A 20,737-nucleotide genomic window follows, 5' to 3' on the forward strand; every position below is an offset into this window, starting at 1 on the left:
TATACTTATTTTTGCACCAAATTTTTTTCTTTAAAGAAAAATGATACGTGCTAGGCAAGCATGGTTTGACAGCGAGGGAATGGGGTTTTGTTCTTTCATAGGGAAAACTTACACTCCAGAACTTCCTAAGAGACGCCATGGAAATACTGTTTTACGCTTACATGGAGGTGATAATGATTGTGCTCTGGCTTGTTTTCATAGCCTCTCTTATCACAAAAATACCGACATTTTTTGCAGTCCAGTTTTTCCTGTGAGAGTGCTGTGCTCATAATTTCACAGGCTGTAGTTACACTGAGCTGGACCCACTCAGCCCGACCAGCGCTGTTCCCTCGGGTTCCTTTTTGCTGTCACGAGTGCTGGTCCTGCTTGCCCGGGTCTGAATTTGACTGTTTTGCTTGTTCAGACAGGTGGGGGTTTTTTTGTGGGGGAAGGAGGGTCTGGTTTGGCTTCGTGTGTAGAGTCTCCTATGTCTGACAGCAGCTACATTTTTTTTAAAAAGCATTTCAGAGAACTGCTTTGATACTAGTGGCTTACTGCTCTGCTGAGCTCAGTTAGTGCTGTGCATCAGAATTGTGTCCCTTTGCTGCTCCCTGGAAAAACCACAGCCTTTTGCCACTTGAGAAACTTCATGTCTGTCTCCTAAATCAACAGCATGAGGGAAGGTGCAGGGACCTGTGCCTGTGCTGGGGTTTGGGGAGGGTTGTAGGGACCACCTGTGTTGCTGCTGATCCAGATTAGAATCACAGGATGGTTTGGGTTGGAAGTGACCTGCCATGAGCAGGGACACCTTCCACTAGATCAGGTTGCTCAAATTCCCACCCAACCTGGCCTTGAACACTGCCACGGATGGGGCATCCACAGTTTCTCTGGGCAACCTGTCTGTCCTCAGTGGCAGATGTACCTCTCTTGCCATCCATTTATTCATCTGACATAGTTGAGAGAGATCAGAGCACTGATATATTTTATATATTTTTTGAAACACACTAACACCTCCCCTGGGGAGAGAATGAGCAGCTGAGGGCAGGAACCACTTAACCCCCCACAGCTGGGTTATTCAGCCGACTGAGCTGCTCCAGGGGCCCATTAGTGCAAGACTGAAGTAGAAGTAACACCTGCTCCCACCTCAGGGCAGAGTCATTTGAAAGCGTGGATCTTTTCATAGTAGGTACTATTTTTACAAGCACTCAGAGAGCTGGTGAAGCACAGCCCTGACACGAAGGGTCACAGCTGGCTGGTCTGTCTGGGCTTACACAGCACGTGTATGAACGTCACTGTAGGAGGAAAAGCAAAGTGGGAAGGTTAAGAGGCCCCAGGTACTGGTTTCATGGAGCAGTTGAACCTGACTCCAGTACAGTCAATGGCATTTCTGAGTGCCTGGGACACTGACCAAACATCACTGAGAGAAAAAAACATAGTAGGGAAAATAAAGCAAAAGTAAGTTTAAAAAGAGAAGAGTCACCCAACTACACACTTTGAAATCACCCCTGTAAAACACAAATCACATCAGTTTAACAAGACAGTTAAACTGGGCTGGGTGCACAGGAGAAGGCTTGGAGTGGCAGAGCAAACAGGTAGAAACCAGACCTGCTGCTCTCATGGGTGGGGGATGAATCAAGTGTCTGGGATTAGGGAAACAACTTTGCATAGGCATTTAGGGAATGGGTCTCAAAAAGGCCCATCTCCTCAGCATGCAAAAATCTGCAAGGCATTTTCTGTGCCTGCACCATGCTGCTCCCTTTGAGTTGCTTTTGTAGCTCTAGTATGAAGGACCACCTTAAAGCAGGAAACAAAAGAGATGTATTTGTCCCAGAATCAACCATTATTTTAGTTGCACGTTTGCCCACAGCTGAGAGGAAGGGGAAAGCTTTTTCCTTCCCTTGACTTACCCATTTGATAATGAGAAAAAAAATACAAATGACATATTAGTAAAAAGAAGCACATCCATGTTAATTCATGCTCGGGTGTAAGGGAGTGTTGTGTCACAGGAACTTCAATAACTGGAGCAGTCAGTCCTCACTCTGTTGAGCTGACTATTGAAATGGAGAGAGAGGCATAATTGTTTGCTTCTGTTTGGGTTTTTTCCCCTGGGAAAGGAGAAAAGTATTTACTTGTGAATGAAGCCAGGAATTGAAAGGGGAACACTTTTTCCATCAGGCCAGTGTGGCAGAGCTGGGTTAGTTCGCACAAGCAGCCACAACTCAAAAACTGAGTTTTATTTCTCAGCACTTATTTTACCTATACAGAAATAAGTTGCTTGTGGTTAAACACCTTGCCCATACACACACACACACATCTGTTTTGCCCCAGGCAAAAGAGAGGCAGGTGCCTGCTGGTGGCCTGTCCTGTGCTACCATCCAGCATAGACTGGTTCTGTGTGCTCCGTGCCCCCGTAAGTCGAGTGTCGTCCTGAACCCCGGGGCAGCAACAGAGACTTCAGTGATTTCCTGCCAGAGTCTTGCCGCCTTCTCAGAATTATTAGGAAGATAACAAAGATTCCACCTGGAAAGAGAGGAATGGTAGTCATTCTCAGATGGGAAGGTAAAGAAAGCACCAGGTGATGTTTGCTCTAAGGCTTCCCAACCCAGATATTCTCTTCCAGTAACATAAGGGTTTTTTCTCCTACATACTCTGCCTCTCCCCCCCCCCCACAAAAAAAAAAACCCTCAAAATAAACCACCAAAAAAAGGTTTGGCTAGCAATAATAATAAACACTCCAGCATTTCAGCTTTGGTCTGGAAGCTGCAGGGAATAATGGCAGGTTTTAATGAAATACTTCAGTAACTTGCTTTCCTACTCCCATTAGCTCTCTGCTCCATGGAACTGTTCTTTTCTACATGGCATCCTATCCACTGCAGATCCCACCAAAGACTCTTGTTGAGAAATTAGTTTGCTCTGAGCAGCGCTCACACTGAGGCACAAGAAGTAACTAACCTAGATTAATTTTTGAGTCTAGACTGAGATCATCAGGGCTGTCAGGAAAAATTACTTTTAGATTGGGCATAGACATGGAAATAATTGGCAAATCTCAAGTACTGCGACATTCTGTTCATTCGTTTCTGGCAGAAGCATCATCAGGGAAAATTGATCTGAACAGAAGAGCACAGATCTGTCGCTGTGATGCAATATGGCCAGACAAATATGCCCAAATTTAGGCTGCATGAGCAGACAGTCTCATGCTAAACACTTGATCTGTGAGACCAGCCATGAAATCCTCGTGTTTTCCTATGTGGGCTGTTTCCTTTCCCCCTCCTTGTAGCAAGCTCTGGGAGAGGCGGGACTGCACCAGGGAATGCTGAAATCTCACCCTCAGACTTGTTTGTCAGAAATGCTGGTTAATGGGCCATTGTGGGCCTCTGTGGACAGGCTTTTCATACACTTCATTTTAATCTACTTTTTCAAATTAATATTCGCTTCAGATGGCATCTGGCAGACTTTTGGACTACAGCCTGGCATGAGGGGGATAGGGGTCAGTGGAGGAGCTTTCACATGGCTCGGAGCCACAGCTTGTGAGAACAACCTTCATCTGCTCCCACCAGGCATTTCAGCTCTTGGGAGACAAGCAGTCAGCCAGTGCTGTTAGAGCTCCTCCAGATCCTGCTGTCCTTGTCTCCTCTATGCATCCATGGAGTCCTCTCCTTAGCTGCCAGGAGAGGAGTGTGATGGGGACTTTCGCTGCTTTATTGTTGGAGAAGCAGCTTTGCTCACTGTGGGGAACAGCACATCTATTTTATCTTCCCCTGCCTTTTAACAACAGTGAGCTGAGTGGAGAATGGGTCTTCAGGAGGTACATAACACACACTTGAAACACAGAAAGCCATTGATACGAGGGTTATTGGATATTCCTTATCCTCTGATGGCTTAGTCATCTCTGTGACTTAGCTCTCTTGACACAAGATTTTCATCTCTGGTAGCGTAAGTGGCACTTAAGAATTTCTCTTCATTTGCCTGGGCATGGGAGACAAATCCCTCTTCCCAGCTTCCTCATCTGCCCTTTTTGCAATCCATAGCAGTAATAGTTGCCCATTTTCATCATAACTCTCCAATTAAACCTCCCCTCAACATTGATTAAAACCAACAGAACTGTATTTTTCCCTTTGCTAAGTCTACAAATGCAAACACATTGTCTTGGAATGATTGATCATGGTGCAGCTTCCCAGCAGAAAAGCTCATCCATGCATTGGCTTGCCCTAGTGAGCTAATTCCAGCAGGTGGCACTTGGGATGAGGGATGCTCCCCACACTCAGCAGGTGCTGGCTGTCTCATTCTGCTGGTTACAAGATACACTATGGCATCAATACAAGCAGCAGTACACGAGCTGGCAGCCCCCAGTCCTGCTGGATGCTGTGGCAGAAGTTAAGGCAGAAATGCTTTCAGGAAGCAAAGTCTCATACCAAAAGGAAATTAGGCTTATTTCCTACTTTTGGGCAGTCAAGAAACTCCTGATGTGGGGTCCATATGTACACCTGCTTCCCAGGGACAGACAACAAGCATTCAGCCATACTCCAGAAAAAGTACAGCTGTTAACACATATTAACAGGGAAAGGATTATCACTGACCTTGAAAGCAGCCAGAAAGACCTTCATTAGAAATCCAGATTCCCAGAAACACGAAATACACCATCCAGAGAATACTTGACAGAAAGGTGCCCAGCTGCAGAGGGGTGTCTAGTTTTACCTCAGGACAGAGAAGACTGATGCTCACCTGCAGAGAAGGTGGCCAGGAGAACGATCATCACAGGGGTCAGCTGGCAGGAGTCCCCTGCCTTGTATAGGAAGAGCTCCATGCAGTAGGTCGGCTCTGTGCTGCCCCGGGGGCAGAAGGCATCAGGAGGGCACTTGACCGGGTTCACGTCTGGGCTCTGCCCAAGAGAAGAAGTAACTCAGCACCAGCAAACTGCAGAAGGTAACTAGTGCAAAGGGAGGTGACACTGTAGCATTGAAAAAAAAAAAAAACCCAAACCAGAAGAAAAATAACCAAGAAATGAACCTGCTGTCATTAAATTCAGCCTGTCTGCCCTTGTGGTGTTAGAGTAGGGGAAGAGCAGAAGGTGTCATTATGCAGCAAGTCCATACATCAACCCCCTCATTAATGGACACACCATCCCCTGATGGCCCAGGGAGAGTGGGCAACTCCAGGGGTAGCACAAAACCCCCCTCCTGGTGTCATAATTTTAACCATCTCCCTCCATTAGGGCTCTGTCTGTTTAAAAAAAAGGAAAGAAGCTCAGATTAAAAAAAAAAAAAGTTAATTGAAGTGTATTTGGTTTGTCATGGGACAGCTCTATTGTTAACCCAGGCAATTCCACCAGCTGATGGGGACTCACAGGGCAGTAATGATTCTCTGGGCACAGGTCACAGCTCTCCTTGCCCCGCTGTAATTGGAACTCTCCTGTCCTGCAGACCTTGCACCTGCTGTCATTTGGACCTTTGAATGTACCTAAAGAGCAAATAAGCACAAAACTAAGATCTGGGACTAGACCCCAGGACCTTTGCAATTGCATATGGATGATTTAGTTTTCAAAGCCACAAGGAGAAAGAGCATTAAAGACTTATGTGCATAACAAAAACTGAGCCTGGCCTTTGGTGCTGGGTCAGTGGCAAAGGGGCAGAAGAGAACAAACAGGGACAGAGGGACTACAGAATATCTGGGGTCAGACCTTGGCAAACAGTAGGTGTGAGTAGGAGTAGGTGGGGAAAGGATTTAGTTGTGAGCTCTGGCTTTAAAGCAGATGGGAGGTTGGAGCTGGAGGTCACCAGTGTTTCATCCACTCCGGTTCTGGATTCAAACATCTTTTCCAGCTGTTTGAAACTTGCTGAGCACAGTTCAAAGCACAGCTTGGTTTCCTAAGCTTTGTGGGAACGATGGGTCACAGAAGTTCCAAGTCTCAAAGTGGTAAATGGTTTTCTGCAGGTTTAAAACTTGGTTACAAGAAACCCATGGTGCTGTGTCCATAGTGGAGGCTGGCCATGGCCACTAGGGGGGCCCGGAGCGCTTTGCCCTCCCGCAGGGCCATGTTCTCACATCCCCTCTCTGACTGTCCCCTTTGCCCCAGGCTGCTGCCAGCGCAGAGCATCCCCCCTTCTGTGCTTTCCTCAGCAAAGCCACCACCACTGATGAAGATACTTTTTAGCCAGAACTATGTATCCAGCCTGGCTTTGGGTGCCCTGGCGTGCCAGGGACTAGCCCTCCTCCAAGCCATTAACCTCGGCAGGAAGGTCTGGCACAGGCACAGCCTCCACCAGCGAGTTAAACGCCCCAGTACCAGCCCTCACTGCTTTGCTCCGCAGACGCCAGCCAGGGCACGGAGACACAGCCTCCAGGTCCAATGGGAGGAATCTCGGGAATAAGCCACTTCCACTGGCAGTGAAACCATGTGTTCCCAGCCGGGATAGCTCAGCCCCACCCTCCCTGCAGAGTTACCTGGCTGGCAAGGCACACAGTCCTCTGACGCTTCCCGAGGAGCCTCTTGCCCCCCAGGACAAGGCAGACAGGCAGTGCAGCTGGTGGTGCTGGGAGGGGAGAGGAGGCAGGACATGCTGTAGGACAAGCACTTCCAAGGCCAACCCATCCCACAAAAGCCAGCTCTTATATATGTATAGCCTGGACTCTCCAGGGTCTATCGGGAATTAAGCTTTTCCCATTTTATGGGCATTCACAGTGTCTGTCTCCAGTGCAGTTCCTTGCATGCAACCATAGATTCCTAGAATGGTCTGGGTTGGAAGGGACCTTAAAGATTAACCAATGCCAACTGGAACACCTCTCACTAGACCACGTTGCTCAAAGCCCCATCCAGCCTGGCCTTGGACACATGTCTAACTAGGGCTGGGCACATGATGGCATTTCTGTCCTCTCTGACTGCTTATTTGAATGAAACCTGTAAGAACTTGCTACCCTAGAAGTCACTTTGCCTTATCTGGCATTCCTTGGCTGGAACTGGTTAGAACTTGGCTAGACCTTCAATACAGCTGGTTAAGCCCTGGGTTAAGCCCCATGGCAATTTAAGCAGGGTTCAGCAGAGATCTGCTGCATAACATAGGACAAATGAGCTCAAGGGAAGTCAGAAGGAAGGTAAGTATTCATATGCCAGTTCTCCTGCTTTGTACATAAACACCCCAACCCCCATGCAGGCATCCCTACACAGTAGGTCAAGGCCCATCATGAAGCACCCACCGGGACCTCCCTCAGGTTTTCCCTCCCACCCCAGGGTGACAGCTCAGCCAGGGTACTTTTTCCACTGTCTTCTGCTCACCCTGATTCAGGATAAACAAACTACTGGCTCAGTTTCGACCTGCAAAGCCCAGAGCAACTCTCAGCTCCATCTCTGTGCCAGTATCAGTCTGATCCCAGGGGTGTGCAGTGCTCATGAAACACAGTGATGATGGAAAGTGGGAATGGGGAAGGCAGGTTGTGAGCTGACTCTCTGCCACCTCATCCCAGAGGACCTCCCCATCCAGCCAGCATCCTCCCCTCATTGTACCATCCCTCTCTCACCAGGGTCAGCACTAACATCTCCACAGCTGAAGTGGCAGATGACTTGTCTTTGGCCACTGCACTGGTGGTTGCAGCTCAGTGGCCAAAAGAAACACTCCTCCCTCTGTCTGCCTGAGAGTCAGTGTCCCAGGAGGCTTCTTACTTGCAAAATGATCCCGGCAGGCAAGGAAGACAAAAAGATGAGCTTTGCTTGGAGCTAAAATAACCTGAAAAAGAGCAAAGTAAGGCTTCAGGGTCTTGCCTCCACATCACTGCCACACATTGTTGTGTATTTGCTCATCTTCATTTTACAAGCAACAAAATAAATCCCCACAACGTGCTTCAGGTGGCATTTCATGGGCTAATTTAGGATATTTGGGGTTCTATTTGTCAAAAGCTCTGAAAGAGCAATAAAATTCCCTACTGCCCTCTTCCACGCTGAGGGATGCATGGGGGATCAGGCAGATTGCCCTGGTGTCACTCTCACATCCAAAACCTCACCAGGGAGACAGAGAGATCTGTCACCCTTCCCAGCACCACAGGTTGAACCGGAACGAAGCTGGAGTAGGTAATCCCAGTGCCATCTCCTGGGTTATTCAGCTGGAGCAAGCCTCTGGTCACCCCAGCCCTTCCAGGACTTCCCTCATCCCAGGAAGTCTGGGGTGCATCTCGTTGCCCCCAAGGGGAAGGACACAAGACCCACTGACCAGGATGGCTCCGCTGGTGCAGGAATTAGCTACTCACCCCCCCTCCTTCCCTGTGCCATGAGGACCCTCATGGGCAGGAGGACACATAGAGACCCTTCCTAAAGCACAACAAGGAGTGAAGTGCCCCAAAGTGGTCATGGTGTGGGCAGGGGCTGGCAGGACCCAAGTTGTGAGTCCTGCCACACGAGCAGGAAAGCCAGAAGAACAGCACTTGGGAATTCAAGTGGTTTTGGGAAGGAGCCTGATGATGCACAAAATTATCACGGCCATGGGGCCACAATGGACAAAACTAACGTTCAGAGAGGAGCTGAAAGCAGTGTGGGTAAGATCTGCCTCAAATCCACACAGATTTGCACCAAACAGCAGGGGCTGCAGCAGAGCCGGATCAAACCAAACCCACCTCCCTCTCCCTGCAGGGAAAAAGGATATTTTTACATTTATAATTGAAGGATTTAGGGGCCACCCCCACAGACTCCCTTGTGGCCTAACACAGTGTACAAATCTGCTGAGTAAGGGGAGTGACAGACCCCATCGCTGTCACCAGTCAGACTTTGCTCCTCCTGAAATTAGCAAGTGACAGCCAAGGTTTAGCTACCAACCCAGTGGTTCAGTGGGAGGATTTTCCAAAGAACAGCTGTGCATGTTTGAGCAGCACCCCATTCTAGTGCAGAATAGCTGCTGCACTGCATGTGTTAATTAGGCATAAGTAAATGCTGTTCTGTTCTGCACACGCTGTTACCTCATCTGCAAACACATTGTGCCAGGCTCGTGTGGCATCACCCAGGTGCAAAGTACCTCACTGACACTCCAGTTTTAACACCTGGGGAATAAGGAGAGCATTACACTTAATACTCAGGCTGCAGAAGATTGCCTAAGTGAAAACAGAGATGATTTAGACTCATCTTTGCCATTAAAAATGGAGGAATACTTTATTTTCCTGGCACATCCCTCCCCCTTTTGCTATAACTGAATTTCATAAACCTCCTTTCCTGATTTTCATTGCAGTGTTAGCATTAGCTTGTTGGAAACACAAGCCTGACTCCAAGATCTGTTCTTTTCATTTTCATAAAAATGTCAATAGCAGAATGGGAAGGGATCTGCTGTGCTATTTTTAGCCTGAACAAAATAACCTGTTTACCCTTCGGTGCTTTTAAGTTACCTGGTAATTGTGTCTGGCCCTGGGAAAAAGCATCGGGTAGGCTGATGAAAATGCATTTGGGTTGAATACAGACCAAAGCCTACCTTGCTCACATGCTCTGCAGGCTGCAGCCCCAGACTCATCAGCAAAATGGCCAGGCGGGCAGGGAAGGCACACGGTGCTCCTTGGGAAGCTGGGAGAGAAGGGAGCAGAGGGAAATGCTATTTTAGGTCACCCGAGCCTCTATCTGCTTGGAGAGGAGGGAACAGAGCAAAACACTGACAAGTCTAGAAATAGAGTCGTTATAAAGAAGGAGTTCAGGCAGAAAAACATTATTGTGAACTGGCCTGAACGTTAAAGGTCCGCTGAAAAAAAAAATTCCTGTATTATTAACGTTAGAGATGCCCTGTGCCTGTGAGCTACGTGGAAAGGGAAGGCCTGATTCGAAGGTCTTGAACAATACATTGTGGCCAGGCTTAAAACCCTTGGTTTATAGTCAGACTCTTAAATCCACATTTAAATATTAAATTGAATTGGAAAGGTGTTTGCTGTTCAGCATCCATCAGCCATTTCAAGAGGAGCTGCTCCATTGTTGGAAATCAGAAGCTAAACCACAGGCAGTGATGTGTGAGAGCCCTGACCTTAAATAACAGGGACTGGAGGAAAGGGGATGCAATATGTTAAACCTCTAGGAGGAGGGGGAGGAAATGAGGGAAAGGCAGGGAAAGAGGAAGCTATCACATTCATCACTGACAGAGCCAAATCCCCCACAACAACGATGGGGGTATAAGAATTTGTTAACATTCTCAGGGATGCTTTGGAGGAAAACAAGGATATGCTCTTTAATTCCTTCAGAAACCCCCAGGCTGACCGAGATTTGCAGAAAAAAACAAAACAAAACAAAAATCAGTTGGAAACAGAGCAAATGCTTTGCTTAAAACAAACCAACACAGGGTCCGTGCCAGCCAGAGCCGCTCAAAGCTCTGGGGAGGCTGGATTCTCCAAATACCACAAAAATGTTAAATGATCCCATCGCAGCCCCAAGGCCCAGACAGCTGCCACAGAGATGGCCATTCACACACTGCACCCCCCAGAACCTCCAGCCTCCATATCCCCCATATCCATGTCCCTGCTCTGGCACACACAAACCCAACACCACTGGCCAGAGATATCCTAGAGAAAAGATGAGAAGATGAACCCAGACCTCGCTCCCAGCTGTCTCCTCATCACAACACAGGCCTGTTCCCCCCTAGTACACAGAAAAGACCACAGGGGTATAAAAGGGCAGCCTGCAGAGGGATGGAGCAGCCACTGGGCAGCCCTCAGCACCAAGATATCCACACTAAGGTTTCCTGGTGAGAATTTAGCCTATGAGAAACAACCCTTGCAGCACTCTTCCTATAGCCCAAAGGAGGAGATTTAGCCAGCTGGGAAGTGTTTTGAGGAATAGCATCCACCTCCCACCATGCCCAGGGGCTCAGTCACTTACCTGGTGTAAGACCCCTGCGGGCAGGGCAGGCAGGATGGTTGCCCACTTTGGGGCTGGTAGTGGCCTGGTGGGCAGGAGCTGCAGGCACTGGGGTCTGTGCACGAGCCTCCTGCACAGCATGAGCAGCTCAAGGTGCCTAAATTGGAACAAAAAGTCAGGATCAGAGCTGCAAGACTTGAGTGAAAGCCCTGTGCTCGTCAGGACGGGTCACTGCCATGAACACAGAAGGGTTGGGATGCAGCCCCTCTGGCAAGGCACCCTCAGAATGTAGGAACAGCAATATTAATGCTAATTATGCTGCTGTGCATCATTAGCAAGCTGAAGAACAGCCCTAAGATGATCTAAGGTGTCAAGTCTATTAATGTGGATTTCCAGTAGTTAAGGTCACTGCTTTTTCCTCCCTTAATTTGAGGGGACAGGAACATTTTCCTTGTTTTTCCTCCAACACACAAATAAAAAAATCCCCAAAAAACCCAAACCTTTGAATTACTGATAATTTAAGCTTGCAGGAAGCAGAACTGATGAGTAAAACCCTGGAGCAGAGGATATGCCTTAAGCAGTAACAGCTTTTCTCTGAGCACAGGTACCATGGCATTCTCACCAGGCAAACTCTATCCCTCTCTGCTCCTCAAAACAAATCCAAACCATGCAGAGTAATTGGGTGGGATTTGCTGTAGCTGAACATGTCAGACCTGCCATCCCACTGCTTGCAGGAGCCAGTCCTGGGTGCTGCACAATCAAGCACAGGCAAGAGGAGAAGACCCTGTGGATGAATGTTCTACACACAAGGGAGGTGGGAATTAATTCCTGTCCTCTGCAGATTCACCCTAAACATTAGAGCTGCTTACTCCCCTTTTTGAAAGTGCCCTGCAGCGGGGGATGGGGGGGGTGTAAGCAAAAAGTATATGGATTTTATTTTAGAGAATTCTTTTTTGGTGGTGATGGTTTTTTGTTTTTGTTTTTGGGGTTTTTTTGAGATTTTTTTTTTGTGGGGTAGTTGTGTTTGAAAACAAAACCCAACCATGTTACAACATAAATAACTTCTGGAAAAGGTAATATTATGCACTCCCGACCACAACAGAGGTTGATCAAGTATTTTCTCAAGCCCAAGGGAAAGGTCTGTTTCTATAGCAGAGATTCCCTTTCAAACATTCAAGACAGCTGGAAGCTGACCTTGTATTTGGCACTGTATCTAAAAATAACATCTTTCTCCTGATAAATCAAGTTACACTTGTGTTACATTTTGTGCCACAATCCTACTGCTTTGTCACCCCACTGGGAAGCCTCAGGAAGACCAACAGCACAAGGCCAGAGAAGACCAAGTCTTTAATGTCAGAAAAGTGCGATGAATTATCTCCCTCTCCTGCTGCCTGTCCAAGTTTCCAACATAAGAACACGTGCTGGTGTCACCTCCCCTGACAAGTCACTTTTCCATCTCACATGGGATCCAGGGTGAGCAGACACTCTTACCTTCATTGGGGAATGTCCCTGGGGGGCAGTGGGAACATGCTGTCACGTTCACTCTGCTGCAGTTGGAGGGCTGAGGGGTGGTGAGGGACAGAGCTGCCGATGGGACCCCGGGAGACGTGGCCACTCCTGGAGGGGACGTTGGGGCACCTGTAGATGCACCCACTGGTCCTGTAGATACTCGAGAGGCAGCTGTGCTGCCAGAGCTGAGGATGGTCACATCTGTGGTGGTGGGCAGAGCCTGAGCAGGGGTTATGGTGCTTGGATCAGCAGATGGAGCTGCTGTGGACACGACGAGGTTTGCAGTGGTTGATGCCAATCCAGACGGGAGGGTCGCAGTGGCACCTTGGGGAGCAGAGGCTGCAGTGGTGCTTGCACTGGGAGATGCTGGGCTTGATGCAATAAGGACCTCAGTGCTGGTTGTACTGGGAGGCACTGGTGTTGATGCAATAGAAACCTCAGTGCTGATTGTCTGGCCTAAAGCAATACCTAAGAGAAATAAAAACATAAGAAGTGGCGAAATTATTGTTCTCCCTTGGTCGGTGGTTTCCCATTGGGTCTTTATCAACTACTTAAACCATGTGTCCTTGTCTGACATCCAGAAGCTCCCATCTGCTGTGATCCCCTACAGAGCAAGGATCTGAGTCAGCATCTGAGCATCCCTGGCACACAAGAGACTTATCAAGGAGCTAAATTAATGGGTCCATGAGGCCACAAACTAAGTAGATGCCAATGTCCAGGAGGTCTGACTCTCCCAGATAGAAGGGTGTGAGAACTGCCAGAAACACTCAGTTTGGTTAGCTCCTTGAGACAGTTTACACTGAGAGCTTATGACAATCTGATTTAAGGTGCTTGTCAAGTAGCTGGCTGTTTTATCCCATTTCCCTTAAATGGATCAGCCAAGAAAAGTCATGGGTTTGGGATCTTCTAAAACTATCTAGAGATATATGCAGTAGCCAGAAGGGAACATGCAGGCCAAGACTTGCTTTGATTCTGAAATCCCCCACTAGAGAAAGGATAGCTGTAATCTCCAGAGAAAGGAGGTATTATTGCAGCTCAAGTTGTTTTGCCATGATATGTGGTGGACTGAAATGTCTTCTGCTCATGGAAGCCATCCCTTGTCACAGGCGTGGGGGACATCTTCCAGTTTCTGAACAGAGAAGAGACCCATGAAATTAAACAGCTTGGTTTTTACTTAAGTAGTGTGGTACTAAGCAAAGGAAGCAAAGTAGTACCAAAACAGGCAGCTCCTGCCACAGCAACTGAGGTCAGTCAGCCCCATCAGCTGGGATCAGGAACTCAGGGCAGGGATTTACTTAGTAGTAAATGCAGCTTCTGAAAACATCCAACCTTATATAGCACCAGTATGAGACCAGGGCTGATACCATGTGAACATGCTCTTCCAGCCAGCACACATGTGCTAAACCCCCACACAGCTGAGTGCCCCTTGGCATGGAAAGCAAAAGGACTATCTTAAGAAATCAGTTTACGGGTTTCAAGAAGCTCCAAAACTGCAGCTGACACCCAACAGGGGGATGTAGGTTGAGGAAGGTGAGAAGAGGGGTGACAGCACAAGGGCCAGGCAGCTGCAGACCCATGGACCCTGAAGGCTTTTCCCTAGCCATGCTTCATCCCTAGCCTTTGATTTGTCTCTCAACTTTGTCCACACCATGAAAGGCCAGGCACTGCAGGTACCAGTGCTTAGAACCACCATGGTATGAACAACAACAACATACAGACCAAGCTGATGGTAACTCCAGCTAAATTTCTACAGCAAGATCAGGACACCGGACAAAAGAGTCCTTAGAAAGCTGAGATCACATGGAGAGAGTTTGATGGGAATGCTCCCTCCTGTTGAAAGTGCCTGCTTTGTGCTTTGCCAAGTGCTAAAGCCCATCTTTGTGCAACTATTGAGTAAGGCAGATGAACACCCAGCTGTCTGGGCCACTGCCCACTTTTTTGCTGTAGCCCTAAAGCAGAGACACGAAATCTAACAGCAATCATTTTGTGGGATATTGATCTGCCCCAGGCTCAAATCCAAGTGACCTGGAGGTGCCAGCATTGGTCCTAGGCAGGAAGAGCAGCTCCACAGTGCCCAGAGAGGATACTTCTACTGTGGCCATGCCTCCACCCAGGACTGAGGTGCACAATTCCTGTCATCTGACTCCCCTGCCTTAAGGGCTGAAGCCAGTCTGCTGCTATTTCCTTGCCTCTGGCGACGAACTGAGTCAGCCCCGAGATTCATTAAACTAATGGTAAACACTACCACTAAGTTACTGTCCAGTTTTCCCGGAAAAACCTCCCAGACTGCTGGGATCACAGTCTGATCTCCCACAGAGCAGCCCTACCCATCAGCTCAGCTCTGCCAGCCAGAGAGACTGCAGGGGTTTAAACACCTTGGACTACCATTAACGAGGTGAATTTCGTTGTTGTTTGGGTTTTTAGTTGAATATGTAAGCTTTCATTGTTTGGTTGGTTCTGGTGTTAAGTGGTGGTACTGTTAAGATGCATTGTTTCTTTAACAGAAAATACTCTTTGATAGTAATTTCTTTACTAAAACAGTAAAGAGTTGCTTGCAAAACACAGTACCCATCAATAGCCTTCAGTAGCCAGCAGTTTTTACATTAATTTGAACAATTTCTGAAGAAAAAAAAAAGTCAGCCGACTGAAAAAAACTAGTTTTGAGCATCTAATAAAGTTCATGTGTTTGTTTTACGAGTTATAGTGTCACAGGTGTGAAAAAACAATACTCAAACAACCTCAGCTTCATCAGACAAACCATTTCCTGTCCTGCTCTTATATTGTCTATTCCAGGGAGCAGCAATTTTGATTTCTAGAGCCTTTTTTTTTTTTTTAGGAGCACTGTGAATCAACCAAAGTATCTCCAGGGATACTTGAAGGATTGGTCATTTTACGTGTGATGCCTCAAATAGCCTTGGGGACATCAGGGAAGGTTACAGACATGATCCTTCCCACCCTACAGGCAGGCATCCTGTTCCTTAGGGTTTAAGATAAAGCCACAAAGAGGCCTCTGCAAGTCCTCAATATGCAGAGTAATATAGCTCTATTTTTCCTTTTTTTTCTCCTTCTTATAAAAGCAAGGTTTTATATTTACTATATTCACCCCACTTCCAACACAGCCTATCATTTAATACTTACTTCCTTTCCTGCCTTCCCCCCTTGCCCTGCCAGCTGCAGCACCCCGACTCAGTGAAGCCCAGTGCTTTCACAGTCCCATTATGGCTTTACCCAGCTCTGTGCTCAGCCTGCAAAGAAGAACTCCACATCGGGAGGACTTACCTGTTAAACACGCCGTGGTCAAGCTCCAAAGCAGAGGAGAGGGCCAGGCACTCATTTTTCCCTGAGGAGTAACGCAGCTTGTCAAAAGGCAAGATCAGCAGCTCACGCCCTCACCCAACTGCTCATTCTCCTCTGCTTTCATGCCCAATTTTGTCACCTGACTCTGATCATGCGGCTCAGTCAAGTCAACCTCTCCCCAACAAAGGGGGGTTTATATTCGGAGGCTGCAGCAAGTCTTAAGACGATACTGGCCCTCTCAAAGCGTAGCACAAACTGGATACTGAGAAGAGCAGATCCAGGCCTCTCCTCGCAGCGTGCAGAAATTCATGCAGGAGGAGTGTCCGGGAGGAAGCGATGGGCTCACAGGGAGGAACGGGCAGAGCAGTGGAGGAACCCCACGCCTGGCTGTGGGCCAGCACCCTGTGACCTCGTCAAGTGAGAGGATTTCATTTTGTAGACACACGAGATTTCCTGTAAGAAGAAGAACAAGAAAAACAACCCCAGAAGAGTCCCCAGTTCAGAGCAGCTCCCATTTTAACTAAGATCACAAGGCCATAACCAGAATGCAGCCTCTGGTGAGCACAGAGCTTTCCAAATCAGCATTTCACTCCCCCCTCGCTGACCCCAGCGTGTCTGGCTTGATGCATCAAGTTGTTGAGGATCCTGATGATGATGATTTTGAGGTGAGGGCTTAAAGTTTAGAAAGGCCCCACCCAATTTCCACATGTTATCCAGTGGCCATACTTCCTGCTGTGCCACCTCAGGACACAGGTGTCCCCATGTTTTCCTCACCTCACAGCCCTGCTTTGAGAGATCCCCCCCTTTCACTGTGCCCCCATCGTTTAGCAATCAGCATTGCCAAACCTCCCCTGTGAGAGAGGATTTCCTTTAGCAGACAGCCAAATACCACATCTCACATGTCACATCTTCCCCCAAATTCAGGGAACAGCTGGCTACTCATGTAGGATTGTGGATGTTCCACATGCCCCAAATTCCATGAGCAGATCATGTGGTCACTGTCATGTGTAGCCCATGTCCTCTGTGCTCCAGGATCCTCAACAGGACCCAACATGGTGAGCCAAGAATTAGTGTGCTCTAACATAAACCCTCAAGCTTTCCTCACAGTGGCCCAAGTTGCATCAATTTGGGACCATGGACAGTTTTTCATCCTCCTGTCTCCAGCAGTGACAGTCTGTTGGTGCTAACCCACCTCATGGCAGGTGCAGGGAGACAGGGCAGCCTCCTCCAGTCTGGTGTCACCAGTTTGGGTAGGCACAGGCAAGGCAGTGACCAGGCTTACCACTGTCAGACAGAACCTTAACCTGAGCTGGTTACTGCCGGCAAGTAAAACATCAGACTCAAGGACACAGCCCCAGGCCCAGCACTCAGCCCTGGCAGCCTCTCACAGAGATGCTGCTCCAACGCTTCAGGTAAGGCAGGAGTGGAGGGCTGACCCTTCCCTGCAGGTGGGAGAGCTCTCAACAAGCTTTATAGGTTTTACAAGTCTCTGCACAGGTTGTTTGATCTCAGTCTGTGTAAATAACACAACAACCTGTTCCACCCAGACCTGTGTGGGGCCATCCATCCTTCAGTGGGCTGAGGCTCTGCAGTGGTGGGCAACTTCCATAGAAGCACCACTGCAGGATGCAGCAGCCTCATGTATGGGTACAACACTGCCAGCAACTACCCACTGAGATGGATCCTGCTCAGGGAGCTGACAGCAGATCAGTCCTCTCCATACCACAGACTGCACCCCTTGTTTGTGGGGAACCTTCCTACACTCCCCCCACATCCCAGAAGAAAGTCACATTCTTCCTGAGCAGCCACTACACACACACTGGAAAAGCACTTCAGAACTGGATGTGGCAGTACTTTCACTGGCAAGTTTCAGCCTGACATGTGGAAGAGAAAGGGAAATTGCATATTAAACCCCCTTCCTGTGCCCTCAGAGCTCCCTTTCTGGATAAGCTAACAGAGTCCAGTGGAGAGGAAAGGCAAGCTGCTTTCTTCTCAATTATTTTAGCAACTTGGAAATACTCTTCCAACAGGAAAAGCCTGATGTCACTTCAGGGCAAAGAAGTACAAACAGATAAATTTGTAAACTCCTGACCCACCCTGGACTGTCTCTGTTGAGATTAAATGCTTTTGCTAGTTGGCTCACAGAGAATAAAAAGCAGTGTTATGGCTGATCAAAAGCGATGTCCTCGGCTGGCACAGGGCCCTCTGCTTGTCAGTTCTGTTGCTCCTCCATGGATGGCAAACCTTGTGTCCCCAGATAAACCAGACGCTGCCCTCCACCCTCAGAACTTACAGGGCAGAGGCAGAACCAGTGATGTTTCTTCCAAAAACTCATCAGGCTCAGACACTCCAGCAGTTCATGCCAACTCCCCTGTGTTGCCCAGCTTGGGGAGCACAGTTGTTGTCCAGGGCTCCCCAGAACCACATCAGCATCCAAAGTGAGCCAGCAAAGGATGTGCCATTAGAGATTTTATCTGCCGAGGGCAGACTCGGATTTCTGAGCTACGCAGCCACTACAAACCTGTTCTAGTGCCAAATGACTGCCATGCTCCAAGCCAGGCTAGATACTGCAGAACCACCTTGTTCCCACTACTCTGAGGAAAAAACTGGTGTGCTGTATCCAGCTATTTGACCAGACCATGGTCCTTTGGTGATCCACACCCTACTGCTGAGCTAGAACCTGAAGGGCTGGGCTGCAGCTGCTGCCTGGGAAAGAGCAAGATATTCAAGACAAACTGCAAGGTGGATTCTGACAGGAGCTTTTCTTGGAAAACAACTTTTCTTCAAGCAACGAAGCTTGCGAGTCATACCCAAACCTGGCTGTGAACAGAAGAGGTACCAGCCAGCAGGTATCACGTCCTCCTCTGCAGACAAATAAAAAAAAAAAAAAAAATAACAATAATAAAATAAATAAATAAAAAGCACTGAAGCATTCCTGGGATGCATCATTACCCCCATGGGCTGTGCTGGGAAGCAACTGGGAATCCAGAACCCCCTTTTAGATGCAACGTTATTCCAAGGTATGCAAGTTGACTCCCATAAAACAGGACAGGCACTCAAGGCTTTAGGAACACAGATCCAACAGCCTCGTGCCCAGGAAGGGGCCAAGACACTCCAACATGGGTAAGAAAGAAAAACGCAAGCGGAAGCCGCCGGCGTTCCTGGAGGGACACACTTTTTTGTGCTCCGGACACCGAAACCTGTACGGGAGCGAACGGCCGCATGATGGCACCACAGCCCTGGGGAGCGAGGACACTCCGCCACGCCCCAGCCAACCCTGAAACCCAAAAAAAGAGGTTGGTGCTGCTCTTCTCGAACTGCACCAGCAGAAAACTCTGTCATGGGTGTTGTGTAGTTGGAATAACAACCCGCAAAAGGGGAGCTGAAGGAATTAAGTTAAAAAAAAAAAAAAGATAAAGAAAAAGAGTTATTGCAGTCACTTTGAAATAACTCAAACCTCTTTTTTTTTTTTTTTTTTTTTTAAATGTGTTTCTTCTGTGCCTGGATTTAGAAGGAGTTCAAAAAAGAGTAAAACTAGCCAAACAGCAGGGATCTGATGGTTTATCCAACCATTATAATGCACAAGCTGAGGCTAAAAGTTTATTTTCTTACAAACAGCATTGAACATTTAATTCTTAATTAGTCCCTATCAGTTAAAAAGAGGGTTTTGAAATGTGAAAAAGCTCCAAAATAGGGCAGTGTGCCTTGGTTGTAGTCAGTGTTAAGGATGCAGGTCAAACCCAGCCTGCAGTTTTTGGGAGAGGGAAGGAGGAAACATGAGGTAACCTTTCCTTTAGGCACAGCTTGGGTCCCACCTGGCCAATCCCTCTGGATCAATGACACAAAATTTTAGCACAAGGCCAGTCATGAGAGCTTGTGTCTCCAGCTTTCCCATGTGAAGAAACAGCCAGTAAGAATAATTTTTATTGAAAGATGAAAAGGAAAAAGGAGAGACTATGGACTCCAGTGACACCAAATGATGGGTCGGGCACTAGAACCAAGCTTACATGCTACTGAGGGTTTGAATCAACCATTCTGAGAAATCAATTGTTTTCTGCTTCCATTAAATTTGCACAAGGAAGGACTCGGTATTTCCAATACCAAATGCTACTCAGGAACCATGTTCTGAGAGCCAAGTAAAGGAATCCCCCCAAGTTCCTCAGGAAAAGGTCACAGAACCCCAAAACTTTTTGAGTTGGAAGGGACCTTAAAGATTATCTCATTTCAACCCCGCTGTCATGGGCAGGGACACCTTCCACTAGACCAGGTTGCTCAGAGCCCCATCCAGCCTGGCCTTGAGCAATTCCAGGGATGGTACCACGCAAGTGTCTTGAAGCACAGCTATTCTGAAAACAAAGTCACCTCAGTTACTTTAGAATAACCAGGTTTTGCTTCTTGCTTTATCTTTCCTTTCCTGCTCTCAGGAGAGCCTGTTCACACACACACCTGCACGGGCAGGGAGACGAGTGGAGTCTGGGATGTTTTGAGCTCTGCCTAAAGGCACTGGGAATACAGGGCAGCCTCTGACAAGTTGGTCTGGGTCTCAAATTGCTCAGTGATCAGACTCGAGGGTTAGCATTAGAGCAACATCCTAAACATTAAAAGCCCCGTGCTTGTACCAGCTAAGACTGCCCAGAGTGTTCAGTGGCGAAAAAACTGGGTCCAGTTTGGCACAGGCCAGTCTCAGCAGGCAGGTGAAGTGGCACATACCTATTCATGTACAGTGTATCAGTGACACATCTGGATACTGCAAAACTTGACGGAACAAGTGCCCTATGAAATCACAAAAAGCTCATCTCAATCTATCCCAAAGTTTTGTCCCAAGCATTCTATCAAAGCAGCTGACCTGGAACAGAATTCCCTCCACAGCTATTTGATAAGGTCGATCTGACACAATAAAGAGTGAGCTCAGACTATGTCTGGCTCAGGGAAGTGGAACACAGCCATGTCACACAGCTCTGCATAAGGAAACTGGAGTAAGACCAGCCACACACATCCACGTAACAACATTGCAAGACAAACCTTCATGCTCATCACAGGATAAACTAGACTCTAGGGATGGCATCTGAGCATGAAAACAGTTTTTAAAAAAACCCACAACAAACCTCCCTAAAAACCACCAACCCCAAACCAAGAGACACCCACCTC

At 47.9% G+C, this 20,737-nt stretch overlaps 1 protein-coding gene across 1 annotated transcript; it reads right to left on the reverse strand.

Annotated features, from left to right (window-relative positions):
* Positions 1-1,800: 1,800 nt before the first annotated feature.
* LOC113956327 (flocculation protein FLO11-like) lies at positions 1,801-16,044 on the reverse strand. Its single transcript, XM_027662746.1, has 9 exons — positions 15,572-16,044; positions 12,275-12,760; positions 10,805-10,940; positions 9,420-9,508; positions 7,634-7,697; positions 6,421-6,509; positions 5,324-5,436; positions 4,702-4,858; positions 1,801-2,499 (listed from the first exon to the last, which is right to left on the reverse strand). The coding sequence occupies exons 1-9, from the start codon at positions 15,624-15,626 to the stop codon at positions 2,348-2,350; spliced, it is 1,341 nt and encodes a 446-aa protein (XP_027518547.1). The 5' UTR covers positions 15,627-16,044; the 3' UTR covers positions 1,801-2,347.
* Positions 16,045-20,737: the final 4,693 nt, after the last annotated feature.

Source organism: Corapipo altera, unplaced genomic scaffold (assembly GCF_003945725.1).
Source record: "Corapipo altera isolate COAL_440 unplaced genomic scaffold, ASM394572v1 95, whole genome shotgun sequence".
In the NCBI taxonomy this organism is placed as follows: Eukaryota; Metazoa; Chordata; class Aves; order Passeriformes; family Pipridae; genus Corapipo; species Corapipo altera.

What these genes read in the sequence shown, in the direction of transcription:
- LOC113956327 (XM_027662746.1), bottom strand. Translation starts at nt 15,626, where the DNA reads ATGAGTGCCTGGCCCTCTCCTCTGCTTTGGAGCTTGACCACGGCGTGT. An exon ending in CTGCCGGGATCATTTTGCAA is followed by an intron (nt 6,510 to 7,633) that starts GTAAGAAGCCTC and finishes CTCCCCTCCCAG; the next exon opens with CACCACCAGCTGCACTGCCT. An exon ending in CAGAGAATCATTACTGCCCT is followed by an intron (nt 4,859 to 5,323) that starts GTGAGTCCCCAT and finishes TCTCTTGGGCAG; the next exon opens with AGCCCAGACGTGAACCCGGT.